The 22,376-nt window shown below is 38.4% G+C and overlaps 2 protein-coding genes across 2 annotated transcripts; both read left to right on the top strand.

The window, feature by feature from the left end:
• Positions 1,064-13,373, top strand: LOC109835670 (palmitoyl-acyl carrier protein thioesterase, chloroplastic-like). Its single transcript, XM_020403652.1, has 7 exons — positions 1,064-1,288; positions 1,799-2,329; positions 2,419-2,552; positions 3,936-4,049; positions 4,182-4,353; positions 4,479-4,547; positions 12,887-13,373. The coding sequence occupies exons 2-7, from the start codon at positions 1,826-1,828 to the stop codon at positions 13,097-13,099; spliced, it is 1,206 nt and encodes a 401-aa protein (XP_020259241.1). The 5' UTR covers positions 1,064-1,288; positions 1,799-1,825; the 3' UTR covers positions 13,100-13,373.
• LOC109835550 lies at positions 20,982-22,376 on the top strand. Its single transcript, XM_020403518.1, has one exon. It carries the CDS (start codon positions 20,982-20,984, stop codon positions 22,374-22,376), a length of 1,395 nt encoding a protein of 464 aa, XP_020259107.1.

Consider the following 22,376-nt stretch of genomic DNA (forward strand, 5'->3'; position numbering starts at 1 on the left):
ACGAAATCATATCCATTTATTTCGTTAACAACTTAATTACAACATCCTTCCCACGTTTTGGGCTCACAACCTAACTATTAAAAGACCTGTACAATTGAATTTTTTTTTTCTAGAAACTTTTTGCCAATAGACAGACGCCACGTGTCCCAGATGCTCGCGTGGTTTTTGTTGACCACACTAGTTTTTTGTTGAGCCGGGGCAGGTAATCATTACTCGCAGGCGGTCCCCACCTGCCGACGCTCCCCAACCGTTATAATCCCAGGGGCAGGTAATCATTACTCGCAGGCGGTCCCCACCTGCCGACGCTCCCCAACCGTTATAATCCCAGCTGTGCCTACTACAATTCCCAAAAACACCCTCAAGGGTCCCCCGTACCGCTCCGCCGTTACGTCCAACCGACCGAGGTCACTTTCGTCATTTAATATTAAAAACGCTCCCAACCGTTATTAATCCCAGCTTTGCCTATTACAATTCCCAAAAACACCCTTACGGCCCCCCACGTACCGCTAGGGGTGCATTCGGTCCGGATACGGTTCGGATGTGATGCTTATCATATCTATATCTGTTTACTCATCTCCGATACGGATACGGATACGAATATACCTCGGTAAGAAAAATTCATAACCATATCTTCTAAAATATACATGCGGATATATATAAGCAGATATGCATACGGATACAAAACGGATATGAGAAAACTAGATAGTATTGAAAAAAACATGGTTCATGTGATACACAAGAGCTCGTTAATATGTTTATTATAACTGAAAAGTTAAGATTAGACATATTGATCATCAAAATTAACCACAAATCCGTAATCTAATAATCGAAACTATCGTAAGAGTATGACTAATATGTATTCGGATATTTCGGATACGGATACGGATATTTCGCTGCAAAATCATATTCGTATCCATACCCTATCAGTTATAGATTTGAGATACGGTTATGAATATTTTCGTAGGATACCCCTGCTTACCGCTCCGCCATTACACCCAACCGACCGAGGTCACTTTCGTCATTTAATACTAAAAAGACCGCTATAAATAGGCGCCTGAAACAGCGCGGTCCGATGAGGTGGGGGGTGTGGTTACCGCCTGTAACCAGCGAACGCCCTCGATCATCGCGCTGTCTCCTCCCCATCCTTCGATCGGAAACCCTAACCTTTAAAGATTTGGGGGACGAGGAGGGAAGGGGAGGTTTCGAACCCTGGCTGATCGAGCTGGGGCTGGTGTTTTCGTCCTCTCTTCGTCTCTTTGGGGCTAACCCTAGCTTAGCGGGCTTGGAGGTGAGAATGCGGCGATCTGGTTGAGAAAATTTTTTGCCTTGATTTTGAGAATTTGGGGATCTGCTGACTAGGGGTTGCTGCTCGCCTGTTTTTTTTTTTTTGCGATGAAAAATTTTAGGTGTTTTTCTTGCAATTTGAGCCCGCGTTAAATTTTTTTTTGCGTAAAAAAAATATCTTTTTGGATTAATTATGGTTATCCGTTTTTGAAAATTCGATTGCTGACAATTAGTATAATCTGGTTTTGGGTAATTTATATTTGGTTCAATTACGTTGTAGGTTTAATTTGATTGAGTAGTAAAATACACAGTTTTTTTTTTAATTTGACGCACTTTGAAGAGGAATGAATCTGGGGTTCATATTTTTAAGATGAAATTTACGATGTTCCCTACTTGCACAGGGGAGTTATATGTGAACTGCTGATTTGATCGAAGTTTTGAGGAACTTGTACAACTTGACCTCCCTGCTATTAGGATCGGCCATCTGACTAGCTTATTTGCTGTTTCATTGCAGTGCTGAGTTGTCTATATAGTACCCATCATGGTGGCTGCCGCGGCTACCGCAGCGTTCTTCCCTGTTCCATCCTCCTCGTCTTCCTCATCTTCGTCATCAACATCCTCAGCAGCTAAACCGCCTTCTGTTTCTTTTGGTCCCAAACCCACATCTTCTAATGTTGGTTTGCAAGTGAAGGCTAATGCCCAAGTTGCCACCAAGATCAATGGCGCCAATACCGGGCCGAAAGCTAACCCTACAATGGTTGGAGACGACCCCCCTTCTTCTTATCTGGCCCCGAGAACGTTTTACAACCAATTGCCTGATTGGAGCGTTCTGCTTGCTGCCATTACTACCATGTTCTTGGCTGCTGAGAAGGAATGGACTCTTCTTGACTGGAAGCCCAAGAAGCCCGACATGCTTTCGGATGCTTTTGGTCTTGGGAAGATTATTGAGAATGGACTTGTTTATAGGCAGAGCTTTTCTATAAGGTCATATGAAATTGGGGCGGATAAAACAGCTTCTATAGAGACGTTAATGAATCATTTACAGGTTGGATAGTTGATATCATTCACATGGACTGAAAATAAAATGTGGTGTTTTTGTGTACTTATGTTCTCATACGCTTTGTCTTTGATCAGGAAACAGCTCTAAATCATGTGATGTGCGCTGGACTCATGGAGGGTGGATTTGGTTCAACGCCAGAGATGAGTAAAAGGAATCTGATTTGGGTTGTTACCAAGATGCAAGTTCTTGTTGATCGTTATCCTTCTTGGTAGGCTTTTTTTTTTTATATTCCTCATGTTCATCTTTATTTCTTCCTGGTTTTGGCCATCACTGTTATCAATATTATCATCAGTGTCTCGTATACAGAACACTCATGGAGCATGACTATCATGAGAAACTTTTATGTATGATTCGAAACGGTACTTGAAATGGTCTTGCAATCTGGTGGTTTAACAACATAGAACATATCAGCTGCTAAGCTTACATGCCAAATTCTTTATGAAGCAAACTAAACTTTGCTAAAGTTATAGGGCATTGGCTGATAAGAAAGCACACTTTAATTCTTCCTCTTAAAAGCTAGGGGTTGTGAGCTGCTTAATGCATGATGACGATGATTTCTGCTTTACTGCTGAATATTGTTTGCTTTCAATGCTATGCAACCGCTAGAAGAATTTCATGACATGTATTGACAACTACTGTTAGAGCATGCAGGTATTTTCAATTCTTTCTTTGTATAGCTCTTCATGTGACTTTTTAGGCATTTAGAAATTATGCACTTCGTACCTAAACTGGATATAAGGTGACTATTTGTGTGATGATGTTGATTGATGAATTTCTCCATTACCTGGTGGAAATATTTTAGCATCATTTGAGAAATTGAACGTGTTTAGATTAGCATTTTGCATGGTTGAAAAAATTTGAATATGCTACATGCATTATCTTGAGAATTCCTCACTCTCAGCTTTATGTTTGCTAATAAAATATTCATAGTTTTTCTGTACATGTGCTTTTTGCATATCCGGTTTTGGTCTGAGGACAGTGAACACCCATATCGCTTCACTTCTATTTAGATTATCATTATTGGGTGTCATAAGTGTGAAAATAAATAGCATCTTTAGTTAGAAAAATATAGCATACGTTAGGTTTCTAATATTTAGCTTCTTTTAGCATTCTGGACCTGGTGTTAGAAAAACATAAAGTTCATGGTTCTAGTTTCTTCTTTAATGTTTTTTTGTCCCAAGAACCTGTGTAGTAAGTATGAATGGACTGTGTATGCCTGTATATAGAAACATTATATATGTTTTTTCATGCAAATAAATTTGCTAAACCGAATAAATTAGGTCAACTTGATGGCATTCTAGTAGAGATGTATACATTGCCAGGCATAAGGATCTCTCTAGGCACAGTAACCCCCTTCCCCCCAACCCATCATCTACTGCCCGCTCGAATTGATTGTAATGATAATATGAACAGACTGTTTGCCTATCTGTAGGACCATTGTATATATTTATCTATACAAAGAAATTTTCTAAACCAAATGAATTAGCTCAACTTGATGGCAACTTTCCTCATTATCATTGTAACTGATTTAGTTTTATGGTAATATGCCTGATGTTAATTGTTTTTAGTAAGGCTCTCAATATGTATGCAGGGGTGATGTTATTGAAGTAGATACTTGGGTTAGTTCATCCGGAAAGAATGGCATGCGCAGGGACTGGCATGTTCGTGACCGTCGAACAGGGCAAACTATTATGAGAGCCACCAGGTATGTAGATTCTGCTTGTGCTTTACTCTCAACTGAAAGTATTATCTCAGCTTCTCATTCATAAGTGTTGGTCTCTTTCATTGCTTTATGCCAAGAGGTACTTAATTTGGTAACTGTTATTGGTCGCTTCAGTAATTGGGTGATGATGAACAAACAAACAAGGAAGCTATCCAAGTTTCCTGAAGAAGTTAGAGCTGAAATAGGACCCTACTTTATAGAGCAGGACCCTGTTATTAATGAGGACAACAGGAAAATTCCTAAGCTCAATGATGACACTGCAGATCATGTTCGCAGGGGTCTAACTGTAAGCTTAGTGGCACTTATGAAATTATGTTGAAATATTTTATACTTTTTTCTGTTATCTTTCTTTCTGTTATCAATCTCCTCCTACAAGTAATACTGATCCAGTGTTTTCGAATATAATTGCAGCCTCGATGGAGTGATTTAGATGTCAACCAACATGTGAACAATGTTAAATATATTGGGTGGATCCTGGAGGTAATATAAGTGCTACAACTGCTCAACTAGTTCTTTTCCTTGTTATATACCTGTTTGTAGTTGTGAACTTGAAGACGTGTGCTGATTGGTAGTTTTTCTGGTCTAATTACTAAATCCTACAATACACTAGAGGAATTATTCTGATTTGTTCCACCCCAAAAATGCTTCAAACTTTGATTACAGTCTCTATGTGCAATTATAGATGAGCAATACATAACTAGTAGACACGATTAACGATGATTTGTTAGATTATAGTTTAGAACATCAAGAAGAGTTCTAGTATTGAGAATTGCACAGTCCTTTTTCGGAAGATAGGGTGAACTTGACAGGTTTTGACTGTACTCTGAACAACTTCACTATGCATCTCATCCAGTTTGTCCCATAATATTCATTTCCCAATCCTGAATGTTACAAATATCAGCTTCATTATTGATGTCATATGCAGACACTATGAGTTGAAAACTTGATGGTTGCAAATCTCGGATTCATAATTGTACAGTTTGTTGATAGAAGTGAGTTTGTCCAGTAATTTCATTTTTCTGAACCTGGTTATAAAATCTGTGAATTACAATCGTTCTTGTCAGCTGCTTACAGTCAGATGAGATCTTGATGATTAAATATGGGCATACATATAGCATTTCTCTTTTTGCTAATTGCACTGTTCACAAATAGAATTTGCGGAAATGCTTTTACTGGGACTAATAGTTCTTAAGCATAGGAGATTCATAAATCCATCAGAATTCAGAGCAACATGTAGTACAATATTACCATTTCCGACATTATCCGTTCATATAGTTGCCTATCAGTCTTATCACATTTTGATTCTTGGTCAGTTCCTGTCTTTTGATTTAGTCTAATATCTACTTCGACGTCATTGAACAATGGGTTGTCTGGCCCAATGCTTTTAATGATCTTTGCAATTTGTATTTGCTAGTTGTCTTCACAAGAAGTATCACTGAGCTGTCCCTGGTAATGTTTCTTTTTTTAATTTCTTCATTTTTCTCTCTCCATAAAAAAAATAAAACTTTGGTTGGTATAGGGCTGTTTTCATCGTCTTCATTCGTTATAACCCAGTATCACCAGTTGGGATTGATACGTGTTTGTTTGGGGTTCACATGATTCATTAGGCAGTATGCTTTGCTTATCTATTGGCAATAATTGTTCATTTATTTGCAAATCCACATGGCTGGGACTTATAGACAAGCTTGAATGTATAATGCCGCTTATCTTGCTTACTCTTGTTCTTCAACTAGTATTCCGGTGCTCGCGTTGCGTTCATGGCATGGAATGTGCAACAATGATGTAGTTGAGTTGTCAAGGAATGGAGGGTTTGTTAGGTCCCCACCCCCCAAACCCAAAAAAAAAAAAAAAAAAAAAAAAAAAAAAAAACCAAAAAAAAAAAAAAAAAAAAAAAAAAAAAAAAAATCCACCCAAAAGTGTGAGGATATTTTCATTGATTTTCCACAAGTGGGAGGGAATTTTGCGAGAGCATTTATGTAGTTTTCTTTTTTTTCCAAGTGCAATGACATTTCTGTAGTCTTTTCCTAGTGTGAGACTATTTTCGATCTTTTAAAACTATGACTCACAAACCCGAAGGGGGCTTCTCTTAAATATATAGTATAGACTGTGTGCGCGCACACACAGAACATGCCCAGAATACACACAAAAACATGAATATACATGTCGATATTCAAATGAGAATGCTGAGAACTTTTGCGAGAAGTCAGTAATTGGTCATGTCATGGAGAAACATTATTGTTTCTTTTTATTAACACATCCTTTTGGACACATTCTAATAAGTTTATGAAAAAGAAATCAAGCAGTTAAATGCAATTCCTTTATATTCAATCTTCATGGCAAATATCACTAGATTCAGGTAGAAAGCGGCGGTAGTAGCTTATGTTGGTTTTTGAGAGAGAAAGATGAGATTATTTTTTAGGGGGTTTTGGTGATTAGCAATATTTTTTTTCAGCAGTAGGGGTTCTTACTTGAGAGAACTATGGGAAGTGGGGGTTGTTAGAGAGAATAACTATTGAGATATTTGAGACAATCTTTGAGCAGGTGGAGATAGTAGGTGTTGCCTCTGTAAATAGTGCAGTCTGTCAGAAAAAACCCCTCGTCTCATTATCGGAGGCCCCCAAATCCAATATCATCCCATTTTGTCCATCGGTATCAGAGCATAGATACAGATCCATTCCCTTTAGTTTTTACTCGTTAGAAATGAAGCAGTTTTTGTAGAGACAAACACGGATGTGCAACCACCTCACCAAGAAAAGACAAAGATTAATCGTGGTTCGGCAAGATGCCTACGTCCACAACCGGCAAGATCGACAATGCACTATTTATCAAGAGGTTACAACGAAGACGGAGAAGATTAGAAACTCTAATCTCTCTACCTTACAAAGCCAAAACAAATATCAATTTTTCTTGTCAAAGATACATAGAGAAACCCTAGACAATCTTTATTTATATAGCCTCCCTCAAATTCGAGTCTAACTAGCTAAACAACTCACCAATCCGAATACAAACATGAGTCCAACTAGCCAAACAACTCCCCAATCCGAATCCAAACAGGACTCGAAAACGCGTCTAAATCATGTGGGACCCATCAGTGTGTTCAGACTCTGTAGTCGACAAAGAGGTCTGACAATTTTTGGCTCAATATGAGCCACCACTGGGTGGCTTTCAATACAGCCAACTTCACAAATTTCCACCTTAGCGAAATTGATAAACCACCAATAGTTTTCATCACCCAAGTAACCTCTGATCTTTTCAACAACCATCACCATTAAATAGTCCCGAAGGGCCTCAACACCGAAGAACATTGATCAAGTTGAGACAGTGCTCAAACTTGACTGTTGGAACAACTTTTATCAACATGTTCGTCGGGTTCTCCTTAGTGTCAATCTTCGTCAGTCGAATCTTACCACTCTCAATTATCTCACGGATAAAATGAAATCGGACGTCAATATGCTTGGTGCGAGTATGATGGACTTGATTCTTCATAAGATGAATTGCACTTTGACTGTCGCAGTGGACTTCAACAACCTCTTGAGATATACCCAAGTCACCAACCAAACCACGTATCCACACTGTTTCCTTAATCGCCTCTGTTACTACCATGTACACTGCCTCTGTAGTAGACAACGGCACAGTAGATTGTAACATAGATCTCCAACTGATCGGACTGCCGACAAGAATAAAATAATACCCACTGGTGGACTGATGCCTGTCCAAATCACCCGCATAGTCTGAATTCACGAACCCTCTCACATGTGACTTTCCAGTCTTTGAATAAACCAAACCGACATCCAACGATCCTTGAAGATACCGTAAAATACACTTGACAACAGCCTGCCAATGTTGTTTACTCGGATTTGTTATATACCGAGTAACCAAGCTGACCGCGTGTGCAAGATCTGGACGAGGGCAAACTATAGCATACATAAGGCTACCATCTACACTAGCATACGGAACTTGAGACATATACTCACGTTCCACCTCAGTAGTAGGAGACTGCAGACCTGAAAGCTTGAAGTGAGGAGCCAACGGAGCACTAACTTGCTTCGAGTTTTGCATCCCAAAACGAACTAACACCTTCTCCACATACCGCCTTTGAGAAAGGCACAACCTCTCATTCTTCTATCTCGAACAATCTCCATCCCAAGTATCTTCTTCGCAAGACCCAAGTCTTTTATCTCAAACTCGGAACTCAACTTCTTGTTCAGCTTGTTGACTTCCACCATACTATGTGAGATAATAAGCATATCATTAACATAGAGCAACAAATAGATGAAAGAATCACCAACCTGCCTGAAGTACACACAATGATCAAGCTCACTCCGTGTAAACTTCTATAGTATCATAAATGTGTCAAACCTCTAATACCATTGTCGCGGCGATTACTTTAATTCATACAATGATTTCTTTACTTTGCACACATAACCCTCCTCACCAGCAACTGTAAATCCACTGGGCTATGACATATAAATGTCCTCCTCCAAATCTCCATGCAAGAGTACAGTCTTGACATTTAATTGATCGAGCTCTATGTCATACTGCGCAATCATCGCTAAAAAGGGTCGGATAGAGGTGTGCTTCACGACCGGAGAGAAAACTTCATTATAGTCAACACCTTCTAGTTGTGCATATCCTTTTGCCACCAATCTTGCCTTGTACCGTACACCTGTACTTCCACCGGAGTTTGGAAAATCATCCTTCACCGTATAGACCCACTTGCACTCAATCGGCTTCTTCCCATTTTGGTACTTCCACCAAATCCTAAGTATGGTTTTTATGAAGAGACTTCATCTCCTCCCTCATAGCCGTCATCCACTCTTTGTTACGATCACCTCTCATAGCTTCATTGTAGGTAACGGGCTCATTTCCATACACAGATAAAGCATAGGTTGTCATATCCTTAAAACCGTAACGAATTGCTGCATTCCCCGCATTGGGTCTTCTCTCTATTGCCTGTCAAGGACAGTTGTTGCTACTGAATAGACTATCATCCGGAACCTCCAATCTATTGTTGCCTCATCAGTGGACATCAGTGGAGTTGTGAATTCCACCTCCAAAAAATATTCACCACTTCCACCCAACCTGATTCCCTGCGAACTGATGTTTCCAACCGAGCTGATATCTCCCACATCTACACTCTTTGAGTTTAGCATGGTTGGCCATTGAATGTCATGTCCGACTGATTACATATTTCTTCCACTCAGGACATCACAATCTGTATCCCTTCACATCACTTTGATAACCTAAAATGATACCCTTTCGGGCTCTCACACCAATCTTATCTTCCTGAACGTGAAAATAAGTAGGGCAACCAAAGATTTTCAAATGACTGTAATCAAAGGGAGTACCAGACCATACTTCAATAGGTGTCTTCGAATCAATGGATGATTTTCAAATGACTGTAATCAAAGGGAGTACCAGACCATACTTCAATAGGTGTCTTCGAATCAATGGATGTATTCGGTGAACGATTCACGAGATAGCATACCAGACCATACTTCAATAGGTGTCTTCGAATCAATGGATGTATTCGGTGAACGATTCACGAGATAGCACGTTGTGTTACTGTTTCAACCCAAAAACACTTGTCCAAACCAGAATTTGATAACATGCACCGTGCTCTCTCTAGTAGGGTGCGATTCATACGCTTCGCTACTCCATTCTGCTGAGGTGTTTGCACCACTATGAAATGCCTGATAATACCTTGCTTCCTGCAGTACTCTTCTGACGGATCCCCCCGTTATCTGACCGAATCCGCTTGACAACTCTGTCAGTTTTCTTCTTGACTATTGTCTTCCATCTAATAAACAAATCGGTGACGTCAGATTTCTCCTTCATGGTGTACAACCAAACTCTCCACGAGAAGTCATCGATAAATGTCACGAACCACCTAGCTCCACTCAAAGACTTAACTTTGCTTGGACCCCAAACATCCGAATGAATGTAATTCAACGTACCCTTGGTGCGATGCTCCGCAGTGCCAAACTTCACCCTACACTGCTTCTCAAAGACACAATGCTCACAGAAGTCAAGCTTTGATATCTTCTCACTACCAAGCAGATCACGTCTGCTGAGAATGGTCATACCCTTCTCACTCATATGCCCAAGGCGCATATGCCACAATCAAGTAGATTTTAAATCAGATTTCTTGACCTGGGACACTGCAACAGCTCCTGTAATCACCTTTCCCTTAAGGAAATATAGATTACCACGTCGTTTACATGTCATCATCACATTGTCTTCATGAAGAACTTTTAGAATCCCATTATCCCCTACAAACATGTAGCCACCGGACTCCAAAGTTCCTATAGAAACCAGACTCTTCTGCAAAGCTGTAACATGCCTTACTTCTGTCAGAGTTCTCACCACCCCATCAAACATTTGAACTCGAAATGTGCCTACCCCAACCGTCTTGCAAGTAACATTGATATCCATCAAGACGTTTCCACCTTCAACCGTCTGTAGGTAGAAAACCACTCCTTGTGAGGACACATATGGTAGATGCGCCCGAGTCTAATAACCAGTCGTCTGATAAATAACTTTGTGAAGTACTCGTCAAAACTTCCTCTGGCTCATCATCACAAGAAGCTTGAGCCACTGATGCTTCTTCCTGCTTATCCGATTTCATCTCCTGTTTATTAGCCTTATCTTTCAGCTTCAGACAATCAAACTTCATATGACCCCTTTGATGACAAAAGTAGCACTCGACATTCTTTTGGTTTCGGGACTTTGACTGACTCTTGTTCTTCCCAGTCTTCTCTGATCTTCCTCTTGCATACAACCATTCGCCCTGCTCCTCCTTACTAGCATCCTACTTCCTAGAAACTTTTGACAACATTGTCGATGTAACATCCTCAAAAGAAATCTTTTCTTTTCTATACAACGTGTCAACTAGTGTATCATAAGAATCCAGCAAAGTACACAACAAGATAATAGCTTTATCTTGATCTTTGACAATATCATCAAGGTTAGACAGATCAGTAATAATCTTTATGAACTCATTTATGTGATCACTCATAGAATTACCTGGATCTATCCGATACTTGTATAACCTCTTCTTCAGATAAAGTACGCTCGTGATGTTCTTCTTCTGATATCTAGTCTCCAATTTATCCTAGATATCTTTGGCTGAAGTTTCCTTCTGAAAGTTGTAGGCGATATCCTTTGATTGACATAGACCAACCAAGGCAAAAATACTATAGTGCTGCACGTACTCAAGTCGAGCTCCTCCCAATCATCCTTCTTCATGTTGTTGGGTTTTACCCCTCTCAACGCCTTGTAAAGCTTCTCCTTGATGAGAACGTCTTTAACTTGTGTTTGCCACAAATCGAAGTTGTTCTGGCCATTAAACTTCTCAATCCCGTAGATTGAAGCATCCTTTGAATACCTGACATTCGAGTTAGAATTCGACTCCATCTTCTCTTACTCCAGTAGAAAGAACCACCCTAGCTTTGATACCAATTGTAGAGACAAACACGGATGTGCAATCACCTCACAAAGAAAAGACAATGATTAATCGTGGTTCGACAAGATGTCTACGTCCACAACCGGCGAGATCGACAATCCACTATTTATCAAGATGTTACAACGAAGACGGAGAAGATTAGAAACTCTAATCTCTCTCCCTTACAAAGCCAAAACAAATATTAATTTTTCTTGTCAAAGATACATAGAGAAACCCTAGACAATCTTTATTTATAGCCTCCCTCAAATTCGAGTCCAACTAGCTATAAACAACTCCCCAATCCGGAGCCAAACAGGAGTCCAACTAATCAAACAACTCCCCAATCCGAATTCAAAACAACTCCCCAATCCGAATCCAAACAGGACTCGAAAACGCGTCCAAATCATGTGGGGCCCATAAGTGTGTTCAGACTCTGTAGTCGACAGAGAGGTCTGGCAATTTGTGGCTTATTATGAGCCACCGGTGGGTGGTTTTCAATACAGTAAACTTCACAGTTTTTTCCTTCCTATCTGATAGAGAAGAGTCAGTGCACTCAAAGTTCGCTTCCCAAAAGAGTTTTCCATTTAAAATATTTTTCTTTTGCTATGTTTTCTCACAGAGAACACTGCACTATTTATAGTATCAACAGCCCAACATCCACTGTCTCTTAAACGGTCTAAAATATCTCAAGAATTATTTTCTCGAACAGTCCCCGCTTCCCATGATTCTCTCAATTGAGAATGCTACTATTGAGAAACTAATGGTTGAAATTTCTTGATCTCTATGTTTTAGATTGCTTTGAAGGTAAAGATCGAGATAAACGGTTAATTGCAGATAGATCTCCTATACTATTTGCTCAATTGTGGGTAGACCCCATGCAGCTCTATTTGTGTGGATTAATCCCTTGTATTAATTTCCTATGTGCGGATAGACCTCTGGGGTGAATTTATTTTCACTCTTTTAAGAGTCAAAAAGAAAAGGTCACTCACGGGATCTATCTGCACAGATAGAACATGGGCTCTATCAGTTAATTTATTGATGAAACATAGTACTTTGCTACAGAATTATTACTTCCTATGTTATAGTGGTTAATATTCCAATTTCTAATTGTATGATTTTTGGTGTCATGGTCTTGTTGTTAGACGTGAGAACCACTTTAGAATTTTTTTTTTAATTTCCAGACAAATCATCTTGCTAAATGAGTTACCAAAGAATGACCAGATGGTCAGGTCCTCGATGGCCATCTATCGGGTGGGGCTCAATCCTCACTACCTACATCTTTGATAGCTCATTTTGGTAAATGAGCCGCGAACGCGTAGCCAGCATTCATGTTCTTTTTTCCCCCCTTGTGTAATATTTTTCTTCATGTGTACAGAGTGCTCCCATGTCAATTGTGGAGAATCACGAGCTTGCAAGCATGACGTTGGAGTACAGGAGGGAGTGCGGTAGGGACAGCGTCCTGCAGTCCCTTTCCGCAGTCTCAGCAGCGGAAACCTCTGTCGAGTGCCAGCATCTGCTTCGTCTCGAGAGTGGGTCCGAGATTGTGAAGGGCCGTACAGAGTGGAGGCCCAAGAACCGAGGCCTGTGAAAGTTGGAAGGCCATGGAGCGTAATGCTATTTTGCCGATCTCCTGTATATTATATGCCTCATTACCTGATTATATAAGTTTTTAAGTTCAAATTGATTTTGTTCATTGTTTGATTGATTTTTGCATCGAGCAGTCCTGTATGATTGTTGTTCAGATGTACAGCTATTTTTTTTCCTGACAAGGGGAGCAGAAAATGAATATACTTATTATAATTGGGTGTGTCTGTGTTTGTAGATTTTGTATTGAAGAAAGAAAACTGAGCAATTATTTTTTTTGCACGTGTTGCGATATGAACCGAGACTCCATGCAAGTTAGGTAGAGTCTCAGCTGTATATTTTTGCTGTTGTCTGCATTTTGGATTGTGTTGGCTTCATTACCTGATCATAAGTTTTCGCGCTCATATTTGTTGTTTGATTGATTTTTACGTTAGAGTAGGGCTGTAAGATTCTCTGATGGTTTGGGGGACTGTATCCAAATATATAAGTTTGGAGGACTAATTTATCAAAAGCTCTGTATTCTTACAAATTAATGGTGTCATTTTTCATTTAACCTCTTTAATTTTTCTCTATGACCATGAAAGTATTAATAAGGACAAATTTGTATTTATCTTTTATTTAGCATTTTTAATTTAGAACTGGGTCGGAAATACTAAATAAGTTGTGAAAACTATACGGAATTTAGATTACTGTGAAGTTTAATCCTTAATTAATCAGCGTTAAATAAAAAAACTTGGCGCGGGTGATGGTTTGCTGCCAAACTTCACGGGATTTCTGAATCATGTGAAGTTTATAATAAACAAACTTCATAGATTAAGCAATTATATGTAGTGGGTTTAGTTGTTATAGCTTTAGTCTTTAAGGCTTGGATAAAATGTGCAGGGTTCGAATCCCAGTTTAGTAAAAAAAAATATTGTTCAAGGGAAAAAAAATATGTTGGAATGAGATTCAACTCAAGACCTCTTAAATTATTAAAGTTTAGCTTCTATATCATGAGTTTAATTTTAGTAAATACACTTTGAACAATTAAATTTAAAATATAACAGATACATCTAATATGAAAAAGATCACCATGACATGATAATGACAGAGATTGTTTGATAAAATCAACAACTACATTATTATTACTTGTATTATCTAGTGAAAGAGAAGTTTGATAAAATCAACAACTACATTATTATTACTTGTATTATCTAGTGAAAGAGAAAATATTCTTTCTAAAATTTCTAATTTTAAAAGTTCTTCAATTATTACTTGTATTATCTAGTGAAAGAGAAAATATTCTTTCTAAAATTTCTAATTTTAAAAGTTCTTCAATTTATTAAATTTGCAACATTAATACAAGTATGTGACTCTTCAATTGTAATAATAAAAATAACTCTTTTAAACATTTGTCAATTTTCATCAATCCAGTGTGCTATAATACATAAATAACTAGTTTGTACTTTAGATGTCCAAATATCATAAGTTAAATAAAATTTACAATTTAAACCTTGAAAATAAGAAATTATTTTTTCTTGTTCCTTCTGATAATGTTTTAAAATATCACGTTGACAAGTTTGACGAGAAATTTTTTTAAATACGGGGTAAAAACCATCTGTAAATAAATCATCAAATTCATCATCTTCTACTAATTTAAAAGAAATATTTTTAAGAATCATAAACCTAATGACGGATTTCCTGGCACGGGCTGCGTCATAATTCTAACTACCAAAAGATGAGGATTGAGAGATCATAGATTGTCGGATATCACATTGAGGCGTCTGGCCTTTGTTGTGTTTATCTAAATGGCGTTTGAGATGGTTGGTGTTGCTCTTATGATGTGCTTGGAAAATTTTGCCGCACAATGCACACTTAGCCTTCTGGGTGAGAATCCTACCGTGTTCATCCTTGGTGATATCTATCTTCTCGAAAAAATTCCACACATCGGATCTTGGCCTTTTAGGAGCTCTTGGTGTAGAATCGTCACCACGGATTCGGGATCAACATCGGTAGGATCGGTAGGAGTAGCCATAGTAGGATGACTCATTTCGAGAGTTGGGTTGTGCTCTTCATAATCAGATCCGAAAGCCATTTCAGTGAAGAATTAGAGAGCTAAAGCGATTATAAGAGTGTATAAGAGAGAAGTAGATCAGTTTTGGATGAGGAAAACAATTAAAAACCCTCGCTATTTATAGAGGCAGTCCCCTAGACAAATGATCAAAATACCCTTATTTTTAACCGCTTTAGGGGCAAAATGGTCAAAATAACCAAAATGGACGTTATGGCCGGGCTGGCCAAAACGGTCACAAAAATGACGTTGTGGCCCGGCCCGACCCGACATTGTGCCGCGACACGGTCACATTATGTGACCAATTGCGGCCGCAGCTGGCCCTGGACCGAGGACATATCGCCGGCCGTTTTTACGACCGGGCCCGTTGCCGTGTGCCGTCGAGGCGGCCTTCATACCTGGGCCCGAAACCCGGGACTGGCCCAGGTTTCTAGGCCAAAGCCGGGCCCCGGCCCAGCCCGGCCAAATGGACACCCCTAGAGATGATACATAATAACTTGTTGTGTAACTTTGATCTCAGGAATAATCACCCTTCTCTAGTGATATTCTTGAGACTCCAACAACATGATAAACAAAAGATATTTATTATTTCCAAATCCAGGAAAATCTTACTTCAATAAACCAATCTAAACGCTTGAGTGCAATCCTTCTTGAAAACTATATAATAAAATTCCCTTTCTTTTGGTTCATTGCATCTTTTTCTTGAGTAAGCAAAGATAGAGATGAGGGAGGTATTTCTGTATTATTATAAGTTTAGATTCACTGTATTTAAGTGAATGCCATCTGTCACCAAATTGTTTTATAGAAGTTTGGCAAAAATTTCTAGGGAAAAGGAAAAAAAATTAACTGCCATGGCTCGTTATTAAAAAATTACCTATCTTCTTTTTCTTTTTCTTCATACAATCACAAAAAAATTCATCATTCTAATTATGATATATACAATATAAACCGCTTAAACTATAAATTAATTTTTAGGCTCCTACTAATATACAATCGTCTCGCACCGTATGAGCGCCCGAAAGAATTCTCAGAAAAAACTAAAATAAATACGTAATGAGTTATTTCATAGTATTATTTTCATTTTTTTTATTGTTTTACTTTATATATTTATATTTATTTTTTTATTTCTTTTAACAAGGAGTTATTTCATAGTTGATGCTACAAATGTTGAGCCAAAAAAGCAATGTTTATAAAACCAAAATTTTAACTAGGTTCTAAGTTGGTGCGTATGGAATCAAACTCAGACCTACCCAATACCCATAATGGTCCTACCAGTAATAATCTCCCAGACCTAAATTTTCCAAAATTGCCCAAATTGGAGCCACGCCCTTGCCAAAATGCCCCCTGCAATGATGAAACTCAGCTTTTTGAGGGGCCTCACAAAAATTAAACTTTCCCAATTCCCAAAAAGGATTCCCAAAACGCCCGCCGCCGTGTCGGGATTTTTTTATTGACCGGCTGTCCCAAACCCAAATTAAATATTAACTAATCAGGATTTAGTGCCAAACTAATCTTGCTTTATCCGACAGCGAGCCAAACTATATACTTAAAATTATAATAAATTTCACAAACCCCCTGGAACTTTGGGGTGATTTTGCACAAAACGTTTGTGAACTTTAAACATCATCTGAAAATTGAAAAAAATATTCATACGAATATAGATGTTTATCTAACTGGCCAGTCAAAGTATGAAATTAGAGAAAATTCCCTAAATATTGAGCGGCTTCGCGGAATCCCAATGAATTTCCAAAAAAATCCTGCAAGCTGACTGTAAGTTTTTTTTACAAAAATAAACCCCCATTTTGTTAAACGCGTAAAAAAAACTTTCTAAAAATTTTATGTTTCCCTCTATTTTTCTTATCCGACAAATCCTGGAAAGGGATCTCAAACTTCAAGTGAACTTTTCAAAAGCTCCAGGGGTTTCTGTGCAAAAAATTCAAAAGTTTAGGAGGTGAAGTTTTTACCCTTGAATTGTTAGCTTTTTTGTAGGAGAAAAGTGGGCTTGATAAATATATATAAATAAATTAATTAATAAAAGAGGAAGTTTTTGTTTCCCCTTATGATGTTGTCTCTTAGTTTGGTCCCGGAATGCCCCTTTCCATTTCTTCTGGATATAAAGGAAAGCGTCTTCCTATTGGTGAGCTCGTGATAATGCTTGTTCAAATTTACCTTTATACCCCGTGGTAGGAATTAACCTTTTGTTTTCTGTCTCTCTTTCTTTTTATTTTTTTTTCTTTCTTTTTTTTAACTAATAAAATATTACACATGTGATGATGACAAGCGGGCAACAAGCTGCGCCGCTAATCTTTTCTTAATTGCAAAACCCAACCTACGAAACACGTACTCAGCGGACCCTACTGTCGCCACATTATTATTCATGAATTTCTGTACCCTCCTGAGGAACTCCACCGCATCAGCTGCAAGGAAACCAAACGTATCGAAAGCGGAAACGGGATGAAGCTGTGGTGACTGTTCTTGCAAGTTTGATCATGTTTGCCCACCTTTGCCTCTGCTGCTCTATCCGTTGCATGCCCAACATTGAACTCTCCATTACCAAACCCCACCAAATATTTCTTTTTCTTTTTATATTTTTGAATTGGGGTCAGATATATTATTGTATGCATGTGCAAATCGAATAGGAGTCCTCATATCCGATCCACACTCACTAAACACAATCCAAATTTGATCAACTTTTATTTGGATTCTCTTTAGGTTTTAAGTGCTTGTAGGGTGTTGCTTAATGTTTCCACACAAAAAAAAAAAAATTATACAAGCACCAAAAAAATTGCCAATAAAATATTGTCACCTCTTCATTTTTAAGAAGAAGGATTAATATGGTCGAGCCTTTGAAATTGTTTTCCTCTCCATAAATTATTGGATTCTAGAGTACCAGGTAAAGTTTGTTTTTCTCTCCATAAAATTAGGGGGTGTTTGTTTCAAATCCTAAAGTTATAGGATTTGGATTTCCATCTAGGATTTGAAATCCATAGGTTTTTTAACATGGGTTGGGGTTTCTAAAATGTTGTTTGTTTCATCAAAATTTTGGGATAACAAATACTATAATGTGTAATATTTTATTTGGTTCAAACTCAAATTGTAGAATTACAAAGTTTAGAATTTGAAATCTAGGCTAAATCCTCCCTCAAAGAGGTGATTTCACAAAGAGATTAATGTGTATCCTTGTCATAGGAGGGGATTTCCTCCTATGACGCCTCTAAAATCACATGATTGAGTAACATTGTGGATGATCCGCTCCGTTGAACTTGATCTACATATTCTAAAACCCCAACACACCAAGTTTGGGGTGAACCCGTCGTCGTTTGACCATTTATCCACTCGTATCAATTTTAACGGTTTTGAATGAATAGAACTTTTCACATGGCTTGATGGAGGGTCAAACGACGACGGATTCACCCCAAACTTGGTGTGTTGGGGTTTTAGAATATGTAGATCAAGTTTAACGGAGCGGATCATCCATAATGTCGCTCAATCATGTGATTTTAGAGGCGTCATAGGAGGAAATCCCCTCCTATGATAAGGATACCCATTAATCTCTTTCACAAATGCTATAACATATTAGTTTTTTGTTATTTGGTTATTCAATATCCCGAAATTTATTTTGAATCAAACAAATCTACTCATCTATACAAATGGTAGAATCCAAGATTCACTATTCATGCTACAGTAAAATTGACTGTAGCAAGCATGATACTGGATACTGTAGTTTTTTTTAAAACACTGTAGCACATGGGGATGCTCCAACATTGTAAAAAACTATAGCAGAGGTGGGAACTGTAGCAATCAAAAAAATATATATAAAATATCACTTTAGCATTAAAAGTGAGATTATTGTAGCAGGGGAAAAAAATTTCGTACTCTGCAAGGTGTTCACGGCTAGTGTTATGAAATCCACAAACTCAAAAGAAAAATCCATTTTTTCATCATAGAATTTGTAATCCACCCTATATCCAAAAAAAAATTTCAAACAAACAACCCCATGGATTCTAGAGACTGTAGAGTGATTGACTTGTGGAATTACACGCAAACCAAGGCTTATGCAAGAAGAATATATAAAAGGACCAACATCAAAATCACTACTTTTGGGATATGCTTGGCAATATGGCAACAGTCCCAATAATTTTGTAAAACCGCCAAGATAACATCAAGTGGCTCCCCATTTTGTGGGACATTGTTTAAGGAATCTCAACATTTTCCTATCTATCATCATATTTGATTATTTTTTTAAAAAAATTATCACATGACTAATGAAATTAATCACTAACACTTCATTAGTACATCATTTGAGACTTCTTATCCTACAAGTTCTTCAATATATCCAAGAAAGCAAGTTTGATTCCCCTTTTTTTTCAAGAGACAGACCAATTTAGCATGATTCACAAGTTTTTTCCCCTTTAAAAATCCTAAGAATTGTTTGTGAAATTAGCATTGCTATCTTATGATTACTCATTATTACCTTTGCTACCCCTTTTTCCTAAGAAAAGAAAAAGAGTAGCCACACTACGCCCGCTCTCCCCCCACCCCCCAAACAAAAGAATAAAAAAAGAAAAAAACCAACACGCGCACGCTCACACTAAAAAAGAGAGAGAGAGCGAGCGAGCTATTCTGATGCAAGAAATGACATAGAAAAAAAAGGGAGAAACACACTAATATGGTTAAGGGGAAAAAAAAAACACTAGAAGACAAGTGGAAACAAAAGGTGTTTGATTTAAATCCTTGTTCTATTCTAATCAATCTCCTCAACTCCAATTTGGATTCGCATTATTTGTAACCAGTGCATCGCATCAAATGTAAAGTTATGCTATGTCATTTCTTAATCAATTAATGAAAGGGAGAAACACACTAATATTCACTTTTCCATTTACCAACTATAATCACATTTTTATCATCAAACTAAAGATATTATACTTATTCTTCTATTCCTTAATTATGTTCTGCCTCAGTGGAAGGCAGAAGAGATGACTAGAAGGATCGTAAGATTTTGTTAGGTGACATCTAAATGTATCAAGTTTTGAACATAAGGAGAAAAAAAATCATATTAATGATCAAAAGAGCTTAAAGGCTTAGATTAATTAAGAATGATTAATTGGGTAGCCTTAATAATGATTCATTTGTCACTAATCCATTCCCAAACAGTGCAACTTGATGTTAAAATATAAAACCATCATTTTATTCTTCTTTTGTGATGATAAGTATCCTATGATTCCGATCGAAGGTCATTATTTAGTTCCGTGTTGTATTATTGAAGTGGGTTATGTAGATTCGTCATGATCTAGTTGTCTTCTAATATTCCCATCTCATAATAATATAAAAAAAGATTGTATCGAGCATAATAAACAAGTTACGTGGCTCATCATTATTCAACCCTAGTCAACAAGTTCTTGAACTTCTTTTATCAAAATAAATAAATAACTTCTTGAACTTATAATTGTTAGATTAAGTCTATTGGGTATTGGGTTAATGAGCTGTGACCCGTTAACCATACCCCTATTTGTATGACTATATATATATATCTCTCTAGTATCTGAATAAATCAATGAAGTTAGGGTTTTTGCTCTCTCAATTATCTCTTTCTACATGGTATCGCCACCACTAGCCGTGCCACTACAGTAACCGCGCCGCTACAGTGTCGCGCCGTTTGTTTTGTTCCTTCTTTTTCCATGGCCTTGAATAGGTGATTCGAGGCCACACATGACCCGATCCGGTCATCTACTACTGTCTATTTTTTTTGATCTGCTATTAGTCTATGTTTAAAGAACAGATCTCTACTACTGCCCTGATTATTTGACTACTATCTGCCTACCACTATTGTGCAACAATGTCGGAAACAGATCTCTCCTCCTCTTCTACATCTCCCTCTGCTGCTGCTGGTCAGACTTCTGCGCCCAAGGTAGTCTTGGGGACTACAATAAAATTGAATGGTACAAACTATCTACTCTGGGCTCAGGCTTTCCGCATCTTCATTGGCGCTCAGAGCAAACTTCCACATCTTCTGGCCTCTCCTCCACCCACCACAGATCCCACCTACAGTTCCTGGCTCTCGTCTGATTATTGTGTTATGACGTGGCTCCTCAACAGCACGGAACCACAGATTAGTAGCAGTGTTATGTTCTTAACCACTGCGAAGGAGATGTGGGACAGCCTGAAGATTATGTACGGAAATGAGAAGAATGCTTCCCGTGTATTTGAGATTTATGAGCGACTGTTTACGCTCAAACAGGGAGATAGATCAGTTCCGGAGTTCTTTGGTGAGTTAAAGGGACTGATAGACGAACTGGAGATGCATCAGCCTGCAGTAGCTGATGCAGCGACGCTGTTGGGATATCGCCGTGACTTGGCAGTGTCCAAGTTTCTTTCTGGATTGCACCCTAACTTGCAGTCCCAGGTGAGAGGACAGATATTGGGTGGAGATACCATCCCCTCACTGACTGCTACATTCTCCAGAGTCATGCAGGTCTCTACTGGTGTTTCTTCTGATACTTCTGCACCGTCTCCACCTTCAGTGGATCAGTCTGCCATGTTCTCTAGTAGAGACAGAGGCCGCGATCGTGGTCGTGGTCGTGATTCTTTGGGAGGACGTGACTCTTTTAGTGGGAGACAGGGTGATTCTGATAGGGGTTCACGTCAGTGTGGTCATTGTGGGAGGACCAATCATATTTCTGAGAAATGCTGGGAAAAGTTTGGTCGTCCTCAATGGGCCCAAGTAGCCGATGCCGAGTCGACTCGCTCACCTATTTCTACTATTATTTCTAGTAATCCAGCTACTACTGTTCCTACTGTTCAGATTTCTCAGGCAGATTATGAGAGGTTACGCCAGCTAGAGATCTCTCAGAACAGTCATTCGGCTACTCATGCATCCTCTTCAGGTATGGATGCTTACATAGCTTCTCCTCATGAACCATGGGTACTAGATTCTGGAGCCTCATCCCATATGACAGGTATAAAGGATCGTTTTGTCTCTTTACATCTTTCTGATAAGTTTCCCTCTATTCGCATCGCTGATGGTACACTTTCTCCAGTTCTTGGTGCTGGAGTAGTTCATGCTACTTCCTCTTTGAAACTCACTGATGTGTTATATGCTCCTAAATTCCCTGTTAGCTTATTATCCATTAGCAAGTTTACAAAGCACAATAACTGTAAAGTCACCTTCTTTCCTTTTTATTGTGTTTTTCAGGACCTAACAACTGGGATGACGATTGGTTCGGGGGCATGA

This window comes from Asparagus officinalis, chromosome 3 (assembly GCF_001876935.1).
Source record: "Asparagus officinalis chromosome 3, Aspof.V1, whole genome shotgun sequence".
NCBI lineage: Eukaryota > Viridiplantae > Streptophyta > Magnoliopsida > Asparagales > Asparagaceae > Asparagus > Asparagus officinalis.